The 21,994-nt window shown below is 34.9% G+C and overlaps 2 protein-coding genes and 1 non-coding gene across 6 annotated transcripts in view; 1 reads left to right on the forward strand and 2 right to left on the reverse strand.

The window, feature by feature from the left end:
* LOC109849593 (U3 small nucleolar RNA-associated protein 25-like) overlaps positions 1 to 5,639 on the reverse strand; it is a 37,576-nt gene extending 31,937 nt beyond the window's left edge. The window contains exons 1-4 of one of the 4 annotated variants that reach the window (XM_020419442.1): positions 5,570 to 5,639; positions 5,434 to 5,534; positions 5,197 to 5,345; positions 2,794 to 2,879 (exon numbers count right to left, since the gene is read on the reverse strand). In XM_020419442.1, the coding sequence (XP_020275031.1) occupies positions 2,794 to 2,879; positions 5,197 to 5,345; positions 5,434 to 5,478 (280 nt within the window). In that variant the 5' untranslated portion in view covers positions 5,479 to 5,534; positions 5,570 to 5,639. Of the gene's footprint in view, positions 1 to 2,793; positions 2,880 to 5,196; positions 5,346 to 5,433 lie in introns of all 4 variants that reach the window. The other 3 variants (XR_002249175.1, XM_020419441.1, XM_020419443.1) reach the window with 3 other exon arrangements.
* Positions 11,790 to 11,862, forward strand: TRNAK-CUU. The gene has a single exon. It is a non-coding gene; the product is annotated as a tRNA-Lys (tRNA).
* On the reverse strand, positions 13,341 to 21,192 carry LOC109849336 (E3 ubiquitin-protein ligase SINAT5-like). Its single transcript, XM_020419155.1, has 4 exons — positions 21,032 to 21,192; positions 16,132 to 16,368; positions 15,235 to 15,621; positions 13,341 to 13,987 (listed from the first exon to the last, which is right to left on the reverse strand). Exons 2-4 carry the CDS (start codon positions 16,339 to 16,341, stop codon positions 13,667 to 13,669), a joined length of 918 nt encoding a protein of 305 aa, XP_020274744.1. The 5' UTR covers positions 16,342 to 16,368; positions 21,032 to 21,192; the 3' UTR covers positions 13,341 to 13,666.

Consider the following 21,994-nt stretch of genomic DNA (forward strand, 5'->3'; position numbering starts at 1 on the left):
AGTTGCGTTCCCAAATTGAGACTTGGAGGAGGCGAAAATAAAGTGAGGAGGAAAACCCTAGGCTCTTAACTTACCTATTTATAGGGGATGCAATTTGTAATAAAAGTTTGGATGGGTAATATTTGTAATAAGTTTAATTAATAGGAATAAAATGTAAAATATAATCGAATAATTAATAATCAACCGAATTGAACGTAGCTCTGGTTAAATTCTATTCGTTTATAAGCCAAATACTAAAAATTATTCATTTATTACTAAATGAACCGACGAATCGAATTTGATCGAATATCTGGACGAATATTGCCCGAAGGGTTTATTAATTATTTGGTTTGTCACCCTCCCTCTCAGAACTTAATAACAAGTAACAACTCCAAATCCACTTTCAACTGAAACCCAATCAAAAATCCAAACCATGACCACTGACAGCATCATCCCGTTATTGGTTAAAGTTGCCACCAAAAGGGAGACGCTCTTGTTTACACAGGTGAGATATAAGGGGTTAGGCAGCAGAGAATTGACTGCAGGGGTGGCTGGAATAAGAGGGAACTGGAATCTGGATCAATGCTAAACAGAAGCAGACAGCAGAGGATACAGAGATGGAAACTGAGAGCAAAGGGGTGAGAATTAGATTTGGAGGAATTGGGTCATTCACATATGGGTCGATATAGTATTGGACAAGGTCCATCCATTTGCCAACACGGTTACACGAATGCCAATACGAAATTGGTGGTTGTGCCAAGTACATTTGGAGTGACACTTTTTAGTGTCCATCTATTTGCCAACACGAAATTTGGTGGTTGGGCCCAAATACCTTCGGAGTGGCATTTTTTAATGTCCATCTAGCTTTAGACTTTTCTTAACTATAGTTTCTTGTAATGAGTGCTTTAACTTAAGATTAACATTTTGAAGTCTGTTTGTCTTCTTTTTTTCCTTTTTTTCCTAGTTAAGCAACTTGTAGCTATCCAAGTGGGCTCGATTACAGTTTCAAAAAATCAATGGATTTTTTCCAATTCCAGAACGTGAAAAGGAAAAAGAAGTGCTCTCCTCCTATTCTACTTTTTAGTCACATTTTCTTATTTTTTTAATTATTTAGTTAATAATAATTGATAAGAACATTAAAATTTTACCTTCAAGAAGATGTCTCCAAGAGGAGGAGGTGGTTGAGGTGGTGGCTAGTTGTGTCTGTGATGACATCAAAGAGTAGAGGTGGTGGCTGCTGTCGAAGAGGAGGAGGTGGCTGCAGTTGTGGCTGAAATTGTGGCGTCGAAGAGAAGGGGTGAGCTAGGGATAAGAAAAGGGAAAGATGGTGGTTGTGGTAGTCGATGGTCTACAATGAGAAGGCAGCGGTGATCGGAAGGGGGAGAGAGATTTTGGGTTGGTTTGGGAAAAAATCGAGAGCAGGAACAGCCAGAGTCGAGAAAATTGGGGTTCAGAGTCGAGAAAATTAGGGTTCTGACTTCTGATTTGGGTTCTGTACATTAGCAGGTCAGGTATAGGTTAGCGGGTTCAGATTTTGTTTAAAAATCATTTTTAATTCGGTTCTAAGTTGGGTTGGGTTGGGCCTTTTGGGCTTAAAAAGCTATGAGGGCCTCCTAGCCCTAGGTGGCACCTAAGCAGATCCACCGCTTAGCTTGGCTGCTCAGGCTGAGGTTAGGCAACTGGAAGGTCACCTACACCTAGGATGGTGCCTAGGCCACTTTTTACAACACTGTTGCAGATGCAGGGAGTCGGGGGTTAGCATAGCATTTAACATAGCTGAATAGAGAAAAAGGATGCAAGTAGTTGATCAAAATGTTTGGTATAGAGCTGCTACTTTCATAATGATGATGGTGACAATGATGATGACGACTTCATCCAATTACACTTATACTGTTGTACTTCAAATAGAAATCTAAACTTTTACCCTGCATTTACAAAACGCATACTTTGACCTAAGAGAATCGGAGTAAGTAAGCTCCTTGACTTAGCAAAATTAGTGCTAGTTATTACATCAACGTTATGACTGAGAGAAGATAAGGGTCGTGACCAATACCATGATCACTTTAATAAAAAATTCTGAAATACCTAAGAAATTCCAAAATTATCCTTAACGCATTCGTGCAGAATGTCATCTAAACATCGTTAACCCTCAAGTTATTTCCTTAAAGTTAGCTACTATTAATTACGAAATTGGCTCAAATTGATTGAGACTGACCCTATGTAAGAACCTAAAACAACCAAACTATGACAGTGATAGTTACTCGAACTTCACTATCTGATGACACAGATGTACTAGAGAAAGCAATTAAATTCTATATAAAGTAATTTAATAGCACACAATTAAAAGAGTAGAAAATCGAATTGTAAAATCAATAACCATGTGAAATAATGTCCTTTAGCAAGGTTAAAAAAATTCCTCGCCTTTTTCTTTATATCATCAAGATCCATACGGTACAGTTCTTGATCATCAAGGGAACTATTAATGTTACAGCTCTATAAAACCTACAACATATGAAGCCTCCTTATGTCAGTACAGAGCACTTCATTGGAAGATCTTACAACTTGTATGTCATGTTAAGGTATGTAAGCAGAAATTAACTAGATGCATGGTGCAAGTGTGCAACTACAAGTAACAAACTCAAAAAAAAATCTAAAATCAGTATTTGGTCATGTGTTCAAATGGTTGGTGTTATCGGCTTCTTGAACCATTCATCTAAAACAAACACACCCACTTATAAACATAAATGAATGTTGAAACTAAGCAACAAAAATGTTTTTGATCTAAAACTTTCAAATAGGTTTTTCCTTCCTCACCACCATTTTCCCCGTCAAACATAGAATATTGATCACCATCTTCTTCATCTTCTTCTTCTTCCTCTAAGCCTTTTTGCTCCCTTCGTCTATAAAGTACAAAATATTCATCAGATACAAAATGACATTCAAGTAAAAATACCCATAGTTAATAAAATATATTGATACCATAAAAGTAATATAATTGGGAATAAGATGTGTTACCGGGCAGTGCATAACACATAATAGAATACACTACATAATTGAATTATAAGGAATAACAGATAAATGGATTATCAAATATTTTTATTTATAATAAAGAATATTCCTACAATAAACAGAAAAGAAAATTATGTTAGAATTTCAAAAACTGCACAAAAAAACAGTATATTATGGTAATGGGTAATACTGAAGATGGATATTGTGCGATCAACAAAGTCAATGAACATAACACGTAAACAACACCAAACTTTTCAATAAAAGATAAAATCGAAGGCCAATATCGTAAACAAATCCAAAATTTATCAGCTTCTAAATTTACCTCTTCTTTTGTGTCACAATTGATTAAAAACTGTTGTATTTCAAGGAATGAAATTTAATTTCCCAAATCAAATAATTTAACCACCACCTGATATTCTTTGTGATTCTCACATTTGTCCTTCTGCCATCTTCTGCTACCAACAGCCCACCAACATCCAGAATCGTGACTCCAGAGCCCTTGATGACCTATAAAGGGTCTCAAGGAACTTGGATGATGGTGATTTTCCCTTTTCTTTTTCGTGTTTTGCCCTTTCTAATTTAAACCATAAGAACCAATAAACCCCAAGCATCTTTCTCTGGATGACGCACTTCTTGCAAATGAAACTTGGTTTCATCCTTCTTGGCTTCACATTCATGATACCCGTGAGAACATAATCATAATACTTCATGTTTTGTTTGTTTTCGGCTTATGGTTTTTTAGTGTAGCGTGCAGTTTATTATTATTGAATTATATTAGCAAAGTGTCTGCAAATGTCATTAACAAATTGTTGGGAAGAAATCATGAATTACAGTTTGATTTGTTTCTAATAAAATAGACTTAGCTCATAATGTATACCTTTATTGCTCATCTTTTTACTTAGTATGTGAAAGCTGCAAAAGCATACTCAAATGTGATAAGTTTCTCTAGGAGAAAGGAAGACCTGTCACTTTTATATGATTAGTTTGTTTTTGTTAAAACATACAAAATATCAAATGGAAAAGTTCTTACCTTTCTCTTGTTTAGTGTTGTTTATTAACTTTAATGAATATCTATGATACTTTATTCTAAGCGTGAATTGTTTCTTCTTGTTATTGAGAATGATCTTTGAAACTGAATTGAAAATGATTACATGAACGATTGTTTGGTACCTCACATTGAAAAAAATTATTTTGTAACATGGATGCGGAAGATGTCATGAAATAATTTTAAGAAATAAAGCCAAAAATATTGCTATTGTAAACAATATACTATAATTGAAAGTGTGATTTTGCACGTCTTATTGTATAATAATGTGTAGATACTAATCAATCGTGCTAAAAACATTATATATATGTTCTCATGTTTGTTAATTAATACCCTCGCCCACCCCACCCCACCCAAAAAAATCTAGTTCCACCACCGGTGATTTGAATTAACGAATCCCAGGAAATGGTTGCTTGAGGATCCCAGGAAATTTTTGCCCAGGAAGACCACCTGAATGATTTGAGTTCGGAGGGAAAATATAGTTTTTTAATAAGGAAATAACTTGAAAATATATTAATATACGACATACAACACTTACATTAGTTGAACTTATTCTTTCTTAACTTTTATTACAGTGATGATGACTTCATCAACAAAGACCAATATTTTTATAATGAAAAACAATTACTGGAGCCGCATGAGCGCCAATACTTGGTTATGAAACAGTTACAAGGTTAGTTTGTGCGTTCTTATCAAACACACAATCGGACAATTAGCAATAGGCTGAACACAGCACCATGTTGGACTATATACTTAATGGACATGAAGGTAAGCCTAAACTACAATTTTCACTTGGTCCTTAAAAAAAGCTTGAACGGCAAATATCGTGAATAACAATATTAAAGGGAGCTTGAACGGCAAATTTTCACAAGCATACATTCTTAGTTGCTACCTTAAAACACAATTAGTCATACGCTTAACATTTTCAAGGTATGTAGTCTATGCCTAAAGCTTAAAATTTTTAGCATTTGTAAGAAAGTATAATCCTTGATCTACAAGTAGTCAGTTTTCCTAATTTCTTCACAACCACGCGAAATATAATCAGCTAGAACTTCGCCTAAGATGCAATTTTCCAACAATGAATACAAATAGGTTCCTAACACAGATGAAACCCTAGATATCAATTTTGAGATCGGAAATGCAAATCGACAAAAATCAAGTACCGGATTGGATTCTTGTGATGAAAGAAATCGATCGATCTCGACGAGAACATCCTCGGCATCAGGCGGCGGCGCTTCGCCGATGGAATCGAGGACGACGCCACGCCGGCAACCGCCTCGTCGGATTCGGCGATGTCTCCGGTTTCAAAGGACTATTAAGAGAGAGAATGGGATTAGGAACGCGAAACATGAGAGAGAAACCCTAGAAAGAGGTCGAGGGTTTTTTGGAGATTTATTTACCTTGGAGAAAGCCTGAAGGGATTCTTTGAGGCGGTACACGGACATTATCGTAAATTTTGGGGGGTAGAGAGAGCAAGAGGACGGAGAGCGGCGAGCGCGGAAGGCCGATCGTCGATCGTCGAGCGGCGATCGCGGAGTGCCGAGCGCCGGACTGAGGAGAGGGCGGCCGGGATCTTTAGGGTCTGTTGAGTAGATGATATTTGAGGGACGGGTCGGGTTTGGGGGTTAATGGGAATTGGGTACTTATTCAGTTGGTTCGGGCGGTTCGGGTTGAAACATTTTCAACCCGATCCGAACCGCCTACAAATAAAACCGAATTGAACTGCTAATTTCGGTTCGGTTTGGTTCAGTTGATTTTTTCAGTTTGTACTGAACCATGCTTAGCCCAACTCAAGTGTACAATTCATGCAACTGTAACCAAAAGCATCATACAATGTTGTAAACTAATCCCCTTTCTACCGTTGTAATGTACTAATAGTGTGTTTGACAACTCTCTGAAATTGGGTCAAGACTAAATCTGACTCAGTTTTGAATACTTTTTTAGCCAACAAAAAAACCAAAGTTGGCCCAATTTTTATTGGCAAAAAAAAGTCCACTAAAATTGGTTTTAGTTTGGACCATCCATCTCTTGATCCAAGTTAAACTAGTTTAGCATGAAATTGAGCAAGGATTGTTCCTAGCCCATTTTTTTTTGGTCGTCAAATACACCCTAAGACCATGAGTCGTCCAAATCCTATTTTCAACTAAACCGGTTTTATATTGGACTAGAAGGAAGGTGGTCCAAAACAAAACCAGTTTTACTGGCTAAATTTGGCTTTCATAGAATTGGGCCAAAGTTGTCCCAATTTTATCCAACACAAATTTGCTCAAAATGGTACCATAGATATAATCCTGGCTCCATTTTGAGAACTTGCTAAACACACCCTAACTCTACCTTATCATGTAGAGTTTTCAATATTAAACTTTTGAACAAGGTTGCATATAAGAACGTATAAACTAACTCTACTTTATTAAGCAGTCATCATGGATTGTTGTATGATTAGAAGCTCAATTATGTCAAAGATATGCAAGGAGTAGGAAGAAGAGGTGAGAGAAGAAGATGATGACTATGTTTTTTTTTCCTTCTCCTTTTTATGTATGATTATGAATTGTGATGCTGCATGTAGTTTGCTATAATCTATCATGTTCAATCTAGCAAGTACTTATATAATCCTAATTTGTGCTTGGCATGCGCTAAACTTCTACTCACTATATGTGAAAAAATCTCTTCATATATAATGCATGGTTTTTCATAACAAATCACCACAAAAAATAGTGATTTAACAAAAAAATCGCGATGAAACTTTTTTGATTTCGAAAAACCATGCTAATATTATACATCATTATCAAAGTGTCAACAATCACAGTCATAATTTTCATTCATACTTCATCAAGTAAATGAAATAAATGCTCATTGTGATTAAATGAATGGTATTTGGAGAAAATGACCCATGATAAAAAGAGAATGGAACAATATAATTTCTGTAGCCAACCATAAACATTTGGGATAACGGTTTTGTTATTGTTGTTTAAGTAACTTTTGAAGGGACTTGAGGTGTTTTGTTGGGATGAGAGGGTAGGTGAATCCCGACATGAGGGTATTAATTTAATACATTATTTAACAAAATATAAATGAAAATTATGACTAAGTGACACTTTGTTAAAAGTGCATGTTATCATTATGGTTTTACAAAAAAATTGGTTTCCTAAAAAAGCTCTATATTTATGGTGGTTCTATAAAAAAAACCTGGTACAATTATTCTCATGTATATTTGCCAACTAATTTGTTTATATAATAACGAGAATAGGTTAAACTAAACACTATATGTTATACATTTTAATCACATAGTTTGTTTACATGATATGGATTCTAAGTATATGCTAAAGTATATTAGACTATTAGTTGGGGTGTTCACATCTAATTTGCTTGCATATAGTCACATAAAAAATGATTCATCTAATATTATCAAATATAAGGGTTTTTCCCTTATGTTTCGCTTAGTTTAACTTATTACATATTAATTATGAATAATGATAGTTATAATAAATAGATCAAGAATTAAAATTTAAGAATGGAAGAAATTGTGGCTACACTCTTTTAAAGAACCCATAAGTGAGGCACCCACCCCCACACACACACACAACAAAAAACAAAAACATGCACACACATAAAACCCACATGTTCATGTAAATTACTTCTTTTTATATTGCCACCTTAGCAGCAGAGAGAAGTAACTTTTTTTAATCCACAAATTGCCATCATCGTCAACCTCTCACCTCTCTTTTTTTCTTTTCTCATGAACGTATGAGGAATGCTTCATTCTTTTCCTTAACCATTTTCTCTTTTGCCTCTATTTTTCTCATTGCATTATCCTTATCTTTCTTCTCATTATTTTTCAGTCATTATCTTTTTCACGGTCACGACCACTCTATTTTTCCTCTTTCTTGAACCATCTCTCCTCTTTCTACAAATGTCACTGCATCACTCAAAGCCTATTATTTTTTGGTGGTCCATCAAGTTAGTATGTGTTAAAATGATAAGGAATGTTTTTTTTTCTTATTTTTTAGTGAATCTACAACTCCCTTTGCTCCCTCCTCTCCGTACTTCTCTTACTCCCCCCTTTGTTATTGACACCTGTAACTATTTTTTCTGTCTTCTCCCTCCTCCACTAGGTCCACTATATCCACAGTAGGACCTACTCATCTTCTTGTCCTCTTCCTATTCCTTCTACAATTGTGGTTAGCCTAAACTTTATGATCTTTAACAATTAAGCTAACAGAGGGACTAATATCAGCATATTAAGGTGATTTAGTAGACTAATATCAAATTACGAAGATTTTTGGGACTGATATCAAAATCGCTATGATTTAAGGGACTAAAATAAAAAAAATCATAATTAAAAGAATAAATTTCACAAAACTGATTGAGGTGTTTACCACGAAAAACCCCTAGACTTTGTTTTCCATTTTAAACACCACTATTTCCATATCGCTATATATTAAAAAGCCCTAGGGGCTGAAAGGTTTTGAGTAACTTTGCGTACTCGGACAATACTTCCCTTGCCATTTACATCAATAATGTCCTTGCTGTTAGATAATGATAAGCGCAAGTGTGGAGTCACTTACCTCCCACATAATATCTCTAAACTATAAAGTAGGGCTGTCTAAACAGCCCGGTCCGGCCCGAAAAACTGGGCTCGGGCCGGTTCAATATTTTTTTTCTTTAAATTTTTAAAAATACATAGCCAAAATTTAAACAAAATTTTAATGAAAACAATCATATTAATAATCACTTGTAATTATATAATTTACAAATACAAAAAATTATAAAAATTAAAATGATAAAAATACTTTCTTTATTAATAACCAGTTAACCATCTACAATTATAAATTTATTTTGAAATTCATCGCATCATAATAGACGAATACATCCTAACTAGGTTGGCACCTACTCATCTATATCACTATCATTTACAACTATTTTCAAAATAATTTATCATAAATTTTTAGCTGAGAAATAAAAATTACAAATTGATGAATAATGTCTACTCTTTATATCTATATGCTAGTTCAAACTCTTCAAATTTATCTTTAATATCTTTCAAACATGGATCAATAAGAATCTCCAAACAAAAAGTAATAGGAATAGACCTAAAATACTTATTAAATTTATTTTCCATTTAAAAAATTATATTTATAAAATAATTATCCATACGATATTTATTACTTTTTTTTGAATATTAAAAACTTGTAAAGCAGCTAAAGTAATGGTTGGTTAATAACAATCATATAATAACATACTAGCATCATAAAAAACTTGTAACATCTCTTTTACACTACATATAACTGTCCATGCATCCTCTGTTATTCCATACATACTACCAGAGTTAGAACTAGAAGCATAGAAAGCAATAAAATCATTTATAGTTTTTTTATATTCTATTGTTACATTTAACATTACATAGTTAGAATTCCACCTATGGTCAACATGTTTTGGAATAAGTCTGGGTTTTAAATTTTTTCTTTTACAGAATTATTTCCATCTTTTAATTCTTTGTTCAGAAGCATTATGAGCATAAGCTATTATTATAACATTTTCTATCATAGATTTAATTTCACTAAATATACTTTAAATAATTAAATTTAAAATATGGCACACACATCTAATATAAAAAATATCATCATGACATGACAATAGCAGAGATGTTTTGATATAATCAACAGCTAGATTATTATAACTTGCATTATCTAGTGAAAGAGAAAATATTCTTTCTGAAATTTCTAATTTTATAAGTTCTTTAATTATTAAATTTGGAATATTAATACCAGTATGTGACTCTTTAAATACAATAAAAGAAATAACTCTTTTAAACATTTGCCAATTATTATCAATCCAGTGTGGTATGATACATAAATAGCCAATTTGTGTTCTAGATGTCCAAATATCAGAAGTTAACGAAAATTTACAGTTTAAACTTTAAAAATTAAAAATTATTTTTGCTTATTCCTCCTAATAATATTTTAAAATGTTACGTCGATAAGTTTGAAGAAAATTTTCTTTAAATGTGGGATAAAAACCATCTGTAAACATATCTTCAAACTCATTATCTTCTACTAATTTAAAAGGAATGTTTTTAAGGATAATAAACATGATTACGCATTTCTTAGCTCAGACTACATCATAGTTCCAACTACCGAGACTACCAGAAGATGAGGATTGGGAGAGTAAAGAATGTCAGATATCACCTTGAGGCGTCTGACCTTTTTTTGTGTTTCTCTAAATAGCATTTGAGGTGGTTGGTACCGCTCTTATGATGAACTTGGAAAATATGGCTGCACAACGCACACTTAGTCTTCTACGTGAGAAGCCTACCGTGTTCATCCCTAGTGACTTCTATCTTCTCAAAAAAGTTCCACACAACGGATCTCGGCTTTTAGGAGCTCTTGGAGCAGAATCGTCGTCACCAGAGTTGTGATCAACAATGGTAGGAGTAGGAGGAGTAGTTGTAGCTCCTGTAGTAGGAGTATTAGGACTCATTTCAAGATCTAGAGTTTGGTTTTGCCCTTTATAATCAGAGGAGGAAGCCATTTGATTAAAGAGTTACAGAGGAAAAATGAGCATTAGAGAGAAGTAGATGAGTTTTGGATGAGAAAAATAAAACTCCCTCTATTTATAGATGCAGCCTCTAGACAAATGATCAAAATACCCTTATATTTTGATCTTTTTTTGACCATTTTAGAGGTATTTTTTGTCAAAATCCAAATATGGCCGTTATGGCCGGGACGACCATATTTCTGACTGTTTTCTCCAAGCCGGCCCCGCCCAGCCCGGTGTGAATTCTAGCCGAGTCGAGCTTGGGCATGGTTGGGTCAGGGTCGGGTTATGGCCGTGCACCGGGCCGGGCTCAGGCCTCCAGCCCAATTGGGCAGCCCAATTGGGCAGCCCTACTCTAAAGACACGTGACTAACCTCTCTCCCAATTGGACAACCCTACTCTAAAATACACGTGACTAACGCCTCTATTGCCCACCGCTTCTCTCTTTCTCTCTCTTCATCGTAAAAAAAGCAGCAAACCGTATTATTTCAACTTGATCAACTCTATTTGCCATAGTTTTAGTTTTCTCGCTAGGTAACCTAACTCAGGTGCATATAATCCTTATATAATCCTTTTATTTCCTTCATGTTTGATATTTTGGATGCTTCCTCTTGATTATTTTTAATAAATAATTGGGTATATTTAGTTTCTCACGAAGGGTCGTCGTCCGCGGTCCACCCATAAAAATCCTCCCTTTCTCCTTGCTGCTGCTTTATCAGGAGATTGACAACCGGTTCAAGATCATCATGATGGCCAACTCATTATCCAATAAGGGGGGACAAGTGAGGTGTCCCCCTCCTATTGGATAATGAGTTGATCATCATGATGGCCAACTCATTATCCAATAAGAGGGGAACTCCTCATTTATCCTCCCTATTAGTCTCATAGTTTGGGTCCCTGTAACAAAGCTCAAAGGGAAGAGTAGCTGCAGGATCCTACTCTCATAGGTTTGGCTGTTTACTTCGATTTGTGATGATCCTCAATTTGTTAAACGGGCCTAAAACTGGGCTAATATATGGATGGATTCAGTGAGCCAGGGCTGCCGTTGAGCACCAAGTTCTATGTTGATGAAGATATTTCCAACGCGCAAATTTCCTACAAGGGAGTTAACTCGTGAGTGATATTTTATTTACCTCAACAAACTATATCATGCTTTTGCGGTTGAGGTTATGTTCGTCTGATTTTATGCTTTTATCCCCTTTAAATAAAAGAGAGCCGAAGAGCCCGTCTAGCTCAGTTGGTAGAGCGCAAGGCTCTTAACCTTGTGGTCGTGGGTTCGAGCCCCACGGTGGGCGTGCTTTTGTATTATTATTATTTTTTTTAATTTGCTGTAAAATTTACCGTAGAGAGATATAATGAAGCCCCTTATAACGAAATAGCACTTTTGAGATCAGTACTATTGTATTTTGATAGTTTTAAATTTTGAGGACCGGAAGAAGCAAAATAAAAAATAAAAAAAAGCCAGAAGAAGAATAACTATTTTTTTTTATTTGCTGCAAAATTAACACTTTTGAGAAAAAAAACGAAGAGTCCCTTATCAGATAAAAGCACTTCTGAGATCAATACCTTATTTATTTATTATTATTATTATTATTTAAAATATGCTGTAAAATTTACCCTAGAGAGATCAGTACTATTGTATTCTGATAGTTTTAATTGTTTTATAATAGTATAACATTCTTCATTTCCAAGCAACGAGAAATTAATCTGCCCTTAAATACCCTACACCGCTACACATTACATTATCAGTGAAATTAAACCCTAACACCAAAGTGAAAACAGTAAAGCTAGCCAACCACACACGCGTTTCATTTCCATGCTCCACTACAAGCTAGCAAAGAGAAATTTTAACATATTAAATAAACATATAATTCGTAATAGTGTTTTATAGTATATTATGTTACTTATACTATTAGTAAACAATTAATACTATGAATAATATTAGTAATTCTACTATCATTATAAAATTTATAATAGTACAATAATTAAATAATAGTGTAATTATTAATTTAAATTACATCGTTAAAAAGCATACTATTTCTTCTATTACATACTTATAATATTTTATTGTACTATTTATTGAATGGTATAGTTCTTAATAACACTTAATTGTATATTGTTTTATATATTCTATTATGTTCTAATGTTAATTATTTTATTATAATTTATTAATAGTTATTAAATATTTTAATAGTATTATTATTTAATAAATATCTATAGTTATTTTAGTGTAGTATTCTGAAATAATTAATAGTTAGTATACTATTATAAAATAATTAATAGTTATACTACTATTAATAATTATAATTGTGGATAATATTTATTAAATAATTATTGTGTACTATTTTATGAAAATTAATAATAATTTTTAATAAATTACAACTTATTTCATGAGAAAGCGAGGAGGTGCATAATTGAGAATTATATTGAGAGGACATTAGCAACAATTACAAGTTTTAACATCTCAATCCTCTTTTATAAGCAACGTATAGATTAGTTAGTACTAAGTTTCTTTCTCAAATGTTTCTCCCAAATTCCACCATTGACCCTAATCTTTAGTTCCTTGTGATATCCACCCGAAAAAAAGCCCGCTATTTCGTCGAATAATAAGGTCAGGATAAATTATGAGCTCAATAAAAAGGAGCAACATCACAACTCCGTGAATCTAATACTACACTGAAGTGATTCTGAGCATGCACTTCCGAGATCATTACTCCAACAAACGTTCACATATGATTTTATGGACTGAAAAAAGGAAAAACACATAAGAGGATACACATACATAGCAGTGATCTTTCATTTATATGCTGCACTACAAAGCAAAGAGGAATTTGCCTCTGAAAACCCAACTCATTACATTGTCAGTAAACCCCTAACCGCAAAGCGGAAAACAGTAGATAATCAAAAATACAACACAGGAGCCAGGAGGATAAAATATATAGCAAAGATTCCCCATTTCCATTCAACAGTAGAAGCAAAGAGAAATTTGCCTCTAAACACCCAACTCACTACATTATCCCTGAACCCTAACATCAAAATGAAAAAGGGTACACAACCAAACATATACTACATAAAATAAGCAAACTTCTAGTTCCTTTCTCATTGTTCCTTCCAAATTCTACCAGTGACCCTAAGCTTCAGCTCCTTCCGATCTCCACCAGAAAAGAAAAGCCCAATATTCCGTTGAATAACGAGACCATCATAACTATCACGAACTTTCCTGTGGCTATCTCTTATGCTTCTAGGAACCCCTTGCCATATCAATTTGCGCCCATTGGCTCCGACCTCTAAACTGTAGCTGTAGTTTTTAGCCTCGCTATCGTCTCCCATGAATCTCAAAAATGCTATGTAGACAGGAGCCATGCCAAGCTGAAATGCCTCAAAGTGTAAGCAAAAATACTGTCCAAAGCAACTGAAAACCTGGATCGATTACATATGGCCCAAATGTTATGATCTGTGAGTGCAATAGAATTCTTGATCTAAGTAACAGTAAAGCTCGTAAACTATGGACTGAGGGTAAATTACACAAAACTACTGTCAACTCTGGGAGATCCTGCACAATACTAACATAAACATTTTTTTAGAGAAAAACAGCCGTGAACTTTCAGAAGTGAAGAATATAACATGAACTATTGGAAACTGTGACTTAAATGGGATTAAAATCTTTTACCCTTTATTTGTACCTATAAACCCACTGAGTTAATGAGGGTCATATAGAAGACATATAGCTATAAAGTACATAAGGGGAAAATTGTCTAGAACATGTTAAGAGCGAAGAACATGACAACTGACAAATTATACCCTAACTGCCGTCAAGCATGGTAGTTCAGCGAAAATAGTCTATTGTGGTTTTCTCTAATAAAAAGGTTATCGTAGTTCTGCGCAGAACACCCAAAAGACCATGGTAGTTGAGAGTTCACCCAAGGAAAATGAAATAAGTGTTCTTCAGCCCACTATGTCAAATCTAATGTTTTCTTACAGATACTTGGGTTGTTACACGTGAAAGCCAAAGATCAAGTATCAAGTAGACAAGGATCGTAATGGCCTGCTCAGTTAGGGTGTTGTACATGATAAACTCTAACTGACAGCAACATGTATTTTTAAAAAGCTTAAATTTAATAAGAATCAAAACCCACATCTTGATGTCTGGGTTAAAGTTATCGAACCCTTTTATCGGTCAGCTGTCACCTAGTCAAAACTCTAATACATACAGCAATAAAATTTAACGGTTTAACCAACCTATCCACCTAACCAGTCCTAATAGTCAAGAACTTTGCGGAGTTTTACTCCCGTCGCTGCTGGGTGATTTCGTTTGTCTTTTCTTTGAGTTAAACCCTTGGAAATCAGATAGGAATATTAGCATATGGTGGTAAATATTCTAATAGTGTGACAGAAATGCAAGTAGAAGTTCCCTCTTTTAAACTAAAAGAGACTTGTAAAGTTCACAGAGAAATTAAGATGTGGATAAACTGATCTTCATGAATCACATGGATTTCATGTTAGTGTATGTGAAAATAGATTGGCAATAAAATGTGAAAATGACATGCTCAAGAAAGGAATAAGTTATCTCACGTGAGTGACTAATGACATGCTCAGGAAACAGAGAAATTATCTCACATGAAAAATATCATACAAACAAGGACATCATGTAAGCTTAAAAACAATACCGTAAGCATCCATGTTGCATTCTCTACTTCATGTGGATTTGACTTGACATATCTGTGGTTGAAGGTGCTCCCATTGTGCATGTCGACCTTGTGATCATCTTTCAGGTGAGTCACCAAATAAGGAACGTCGCCTACAACAGTGCACTCAGAGCCAGCATAGGGACAATTATACGGCCGATATATGCATTGTGCTTCATGCTTCAACTTGGAGTAATATGGATAAATACCAATACAACCAAAGTTCTGGTATTTGCAAGGCAATTCCAAAGAAGCAGCAACCTTTTCCAGAGCAAGACATCTAATGTTGCCCAATTCGTGCCTGCACGTGGGACAACGGTTGTGTACCCTTGGCTTGCAACCAGAACACAGTGTGTGGCCATTTGAACACTGCAAAAGTAATTAGGAAATAATACATATAGGAATAATTCGAGTAACTGTAAAAGCCACCACATAACCAGGATATGAATACAAAAATAGATAAAAGGTTTATGAACAGCAATAAAATTGTGAACAATGTAAAGCAACACAGGTACATTCAAAACAGCCAAACCGACTTCTGCCAGTAAACTACATCATTTCAAACAAAGAGCAATGAATCCACTTCAGATGCAAGCAATAGAATAATTACAAATAGAAACAAAAAGATGCAGGGAAGAAAAAATAATTGACAAGGTGCTATTTGTGTAGCCATAATAATCTCAACATACAATAAGAATGAATTTTAAAACGCAACAAACTTTCCAGGTACCTCTGAGTTCAAAAGCAAAAGTTATTCTCATATGATAGTACAATGGCAAAAGAAACAAAGAAAGTAAAGGATGAAACAAAGTATAACAAGAACAAAGCCAAGTTATACAAAAAATACAAGAGAGAATGTAGTAACATGCAGTCAATTACCTGATGGATGGGCGGGTACATCGCATTTAAGCAAACAGGACATTCCAGTAGTTCACGAACATTGCTGGCAACAACCACATTAGATTTGGGTGAATGTTGAATATGGTCTCCTATAAGGTCAATAACTTCGGTAGTATCTTCAATTCTCGGAGGATCAACAACCTCAGGACTCATTCTTACATCATCCAAATATGTGCTACCCGATGCCATTAATTAATAGCAAAGATAGACTCAGACCTGCATACAGAGAGGAAAACAATAACAATTTTTACCCCATATATGAGAAAAATATACTTTTTTAAAAATAAGTAAACATGTATAAGAGAGGCCTACATGAAAGATGATGAAGTTTCCCTCAACATCTAAACGAGGTCAATAAAACAATAAGTGAAAGCATTTCTAGCATGGTTTATGTCTTTGTTGAGTGAAAATTCACTAAAACATTAATCATCTCGAATTGAGATACTTGAGATGCTTTATTCAAAGTATACATCCATAAGTATATATTCAAATAATCAATCCAAGGTATCTGTTTGAGATAATTGAGATATATCATCCAAACTATATATTTCTGAGTTGATATACTTCATCAGAAATGTCTACTGAGATAACTTTTACAACTCGTGCCGAAAGGTGATTTGGAAAGTAAAAAAACAGACAAGAGGCGAAAATGATGAATTTCTCAGAGTACTCTTTCCATATGCGCTATTATGGTAAGTTGTTGTGCATTGTTAAGTAAGGTTGTGCTTGATAGGCTATATATTTTCTAGGTTACATAAGAATTTTACCCAAAGAAAAATTCTTCATTTCTACTAATAATTTGGTATGAAAGAAAGCATGTTCATATTATGTAGTTTGGGTGGGTGGATGTGTGTGTGTGTGTGTGTGTATAGTAGATAGCCCACGCCCACCGACATGTTCACTCACAGCCAGCCTGACAAACATCAAACATTTTAAGGGCAGTGATGTGACATCTTAGATAAGGTATGATGATATCTAACACCCCCCTTCAAACTCACGATGAATCGAAATCCGAGAGTTTCAATATGAAATAGTAGAACTGAGGAACTATTTGTGCCTTGGTAAACAAATCCACCACTTGATCCTTAGAAGGACACATAAAAAATTTAATGTTTCTAGCAATACGCTCCTGGCGAACTACATGAAAACCCACCTTAGTATGTTTGGTATGCTCAAGGAACACCGAATTTGTGAAAATGGAGGTAGAACCCCGATTATCACAATGTAGAGTGGTGGGACAAGGAATAGAGATATCTAGATCTCACAAAAGAGTGTGGAGACATTTCAGCTCAACCGTAGTATCTGCCATTGCTCAATACTCTAACTTTGTACTGAAACGAAAGACCACAACTCGACATTTACTACGTTGAGACATGATCCTAGAAAAATGCAAAAATCAGTGGTGGAACGTCGAGTGTTTGGATCATCAAACCATCCAACTTCACAATATGCACGAAGAGACAAAAAAGTCTAATGGGAATATTGTCACGTTAGATGTCATCATACCTTACCTAAGATGTCACTCTAAAATATTTGATGTTTGTCGGGTTGTTGGTGGCAGTGAGTGAATCTGTCGATGGGTTATCTAATGTCTAACATATGTATGTATGTACGGATATGTGTGTGTTCTCTTACGCAAACTACATAATGAGAATAAGCTCTCTTTCATTCTAAATTATCATGATATCAGAGATCTCCGTTCAATCCCACCGAATAACCTTTGATAACCTCCGAGCTTAGCCTCGCTCTCAATCTTGATCAATCTCAACATCGATCTCAGCATCAATCATCGAGACAAACTACATGTGCACCACATAAACAATATCTGGACGTGTAGCAGAAAGATAAACCGAAGCTCCTACAAATTTCCTATATTGAGTGGGTTGTGATAAAAGAGCACCACAATCTTGTCGAAGCATCAAATTCATCTCCATTAGAGTGGAGAGAGGAGTGATAGTAATGAAAGGATCACTAAGAGTAACACGTTCAAGAATGTTTGTTATGTATTCCTGCATTGAGAGGAGATAGTCATGAGAGGAGGCAATGACCTCCAAGATCCTTCATCTCAAACTAACTCTAAAAATATTGCTTCATCAATGTAGTAATGGCAGAAGAATTATTCCCAGTAATTATCATGTCATCAACATAAAATAAGAGAACGATTGTGCCCAAAGCTGATGATAGGTAGAATAGAACATAGTCCGCTAGACTCTCTATGAATTCAATGGAGAGAAGAGACTGTCGAAAACGCTCAAACCAAGTGCAAGGCATCTGTTTGAGACCATATATAGCACAATGAAGATGACAAGCATGTCCTCAAGGAGCAGAGATGCCGGGGAGTGGTTGCATGTAAGTCATCTCTAAGAGATCACCATTAAGAAAGACATTCTTAACATCCATTTAGTATAATGACCAATATTTGACAGTATAAATAACAATAAGAGTGCAAATGGATGTCATCTTTATAACATGAGCAAAATCTCTGGATAGTGAATATTATACTCCTAAGAAAACCCTCGAGCGAGAAGATGAGTTTTTTGCTACTCAATAGAACCATCTAAGCGAATCTTGACCTTATAAATCCATTTGCAATTTACCGATTTAACACCAAAGGGCAAAAGAACAAAGTCCCAAGTATGAATTCTATAGAAAGACCCCAATTTTTCATTACATGTTACCATCCAGATACTTAACAACTTCAAAAAATGAATCCAGATTGTGTATAGATTGAATAGCAACAAGAAAAGAGAAACTCTGGAGAATATGTCTAGTGGCACACTAAGCATACCGAGAACATGGATGACGATCTCATGAGGGATTATGAGGTGAAGTCACATTCGGATAAGCTAGCACAAGCATAGAGGGGACATCTACAAAAGGAATGTCTTGCAACGGAAGTGTGGTAGCAAATGGATGTGTAGAATGTGTGAATGATGCAAAAGAATTATTGCTAGATGCCAGCGGAGTAACAGAGGGAGCAAGCTGAACGGAAGAATGTACAGTGCCAAGGGTATAGGTATAGTAGTGAAAAGTGCCAAGGGTATAGGTATAGATATGAGTCTAAAGTAGCATAGTAGGGAACGTTCTCAACGAAATTGACATGCCAGGCAATATAGAGCCTTTAAGTGGTAGGCTTATAACAACAATACCCTATGTGAATTGTGCAATAGTCAAGATAGAGCAGTCCGTGGCAATAGCTTATCTCGTTCATAAGTTAGAACCAGGACAAAAGAGACACATCCAAAAGTGCAAAAAACAGAATAGTGAAAATGCGACTTAAAAAGTCAAAAGTGTGGAGATGTTATCTTATACAGAAGATGGAATGATATTGATAAGAAAATTAGCAGTCAGTAGAGCTTCAGCCCAAAAAAATTTAGGTACTAATGCAGATATCAAAAGAGCTCTCGTAGTGTTGAAAATCACACTGCATGGACCCTTACTATACAATATAATCTTCAAGCTCTCGCGCTATGAGGTTACATTGATGGCTCATTTTTAGTCATTCCGACCCATGACCAAATAATTTCGAGGAAACCAAAACTCAAAATTTCATGAGCTACAAGCCCTAATTTTTTATCATTTTTTTGTCATTTTGATCCATCAGCAAATAATTTCTCAGAGTTAAGGAGACCAAAATTTAGCATTTCATGAATTATAACCCAAATTTTTTTGCTATTTTTAATAATCCTGAGCCATGGTCAAATAATTTTAGAGAGGCCAAAACTCATGATTTCAAAAGTTATAACCCACAATTTTATGTCATTTATAGCCATAACCCAAGATTTTTGTCTATTTTTAGTCTTTTCGGCCAAAACTCTTGATATTATCATAGACAAACCACAATTATTGCCATGTTTAGTCATTGTGAGCTATCGACAAATAATTTTGTGGAGTCAAAAATTCAAGCTTTCATGAGTTTGACCATTTTTGGTCATTCTGACCCATTGACAAATAATTTGACGGCAACAAAAATCTACTATGTAATTGTTCAGACTACAGATACTAGCGCAACAGATACTAGTGCATAAAAAAAGCAATATTACCCATTTAGAAATTACTGGTCAACTGATTCGAAAATATGATTTGCTTTATGACTCCACGTACCAGATGGAAAATTGAAGAAATGAATTTAGACCTTAGTGGATGTTAGATATCATCATACATTATCTAGGAAGCCACACCACCACCAGGAAAGATGTTTCATGTTGTGGGCTAGTGGCTGTGAGTGAACCTGTCGGTGGGCTATCTGCTATGTGATTGTATATATAGGTCTAAATGGGTAATATTACATTGATAAGCAAGTTCACTTATCAGCCACTAAACTGAAAGTAAGGGCATGTTTACAAAATTAACAGAAATAAAACTTACGACTACCGGGGAGATATAATAACAACTATGGTCTGAACAAGCATTTCAATTCTCCTTTCGAACCTTTATATAAAAAAAGGACCTCCTTCTGGATGTTTATGTGATCGTCCAGCCTCCAGCCTTAAGAACAAGTACCAATGCCTAGCACTAAATTTTGTGCATTATACAATTTCATCTCAAGAAGTTTACAAGAAATTAAGTTCGAAACAAAATCAAGTGAAATCGCACAGTTCCTCCACTCAAATAACTCACGAACAAGAAAATTTAGGACATTATTCAGTGATCATATGCTAAAAATCAATTCTTGAAAACATCCCGTAAACTTCCACACCAATTCAACCTCATTCCAAACAAAAACCAGCAAGAAATATATCCGATCTACCCGAATTTGGCAAAAACTAAACCCTAAAAAATACAAAGATGATCAAGATCTCAACTCTAACAAATTGAAGCGTTGTAACCAAAAAAAATCCAGTCAAAGTAAAAACTTAAGAGATAAAATCTTTGTTACCTTAAACTAAGAGAACGAAGAGACGAAGTCAAAACCCTAATCGAACTCCAAATAGAGGGCTTTATTATAACGAGAACGAGGGAGAGAGAGAATTCGAAATCTCTCTTTCTCTCTCCTCCGCCTCTTTCTCTCTCCTCTTTTTGTTCAGCTCTTCAGATGCGATTTTGCAAAATTGAATTTATTTATTTATTCGTTGTTTATTTATTTATTGTTTTCTTAGGGAGCGGGGACGGCGGTGTGATGTCCCTTCGGAGCCTGTTAAGATGTTAACGCCGGTTCACCGTCCGAAATTAACGGGGAAAGCTCGAAGGAGAATGGCGGCAAAGGCTTTGTTCTTTGACTGCCACGTGTCCAGATTCGTGCAGTTCGAATTTAAAAAATGAAGTCCGTTGATGTGTGAAGTGTGCCTTAAATTATGTGCGCCCGTTCGAAGATTACATTGGCCGCAGTCAAGTGGGTTGCTGTAAATGGGGTCTGATTCCGGATGTAATTCTTGTCCGGATCTGAAGATAATGTTGGATCAGAGTTTAAATGGGACTTTTTATTTGAACAATCTTCGTGGAATAATTATTTCATATTTAAACATATCACTTATACTTGATGCAAGTGTGACAAATAAATGAAGTTATTTGCAATAGCGCCCGAAAGTCCAAATCATTTTTTAACTTCGCTATACATTTTTTTTATTTTTTCCAAAAGGTATCTCAATGTTCAAAACTGTAACTTCGATACCCCTACCGTGTCGTATCAGAATGCAAAGTTTTTTTTTCTAAAAAAATTTTTTTGTGCTATTTTTGAAAAAATTCTTAGAATATCAAAGTCATAAATGATGCAAACTTTACAATATTTAAATATAAATAACCAATAAAAAGATTTAAAGATGAAACTTTTTTTGTCCCTTATCACCTTACATCGAAAATTTTGGAATATGAATCTGATTCGCTCACGTATAAATTCTTAATT

Source organism: Asparagus officinalis, chromosome 7 (genome assembly GCF_001876935.1).
Source record: "Asparagus officinalis chromosome 7, Aspof.V1, whole genome shotgun sequence".
NCBI classification, from domain to species: domain Eukaryota; kingdom Viridiplantae; phylum Streptophyta; class Magnoliopsida; order Asparagales; family Asparagaceae; genus Asparagus; species Asparagus officinalis.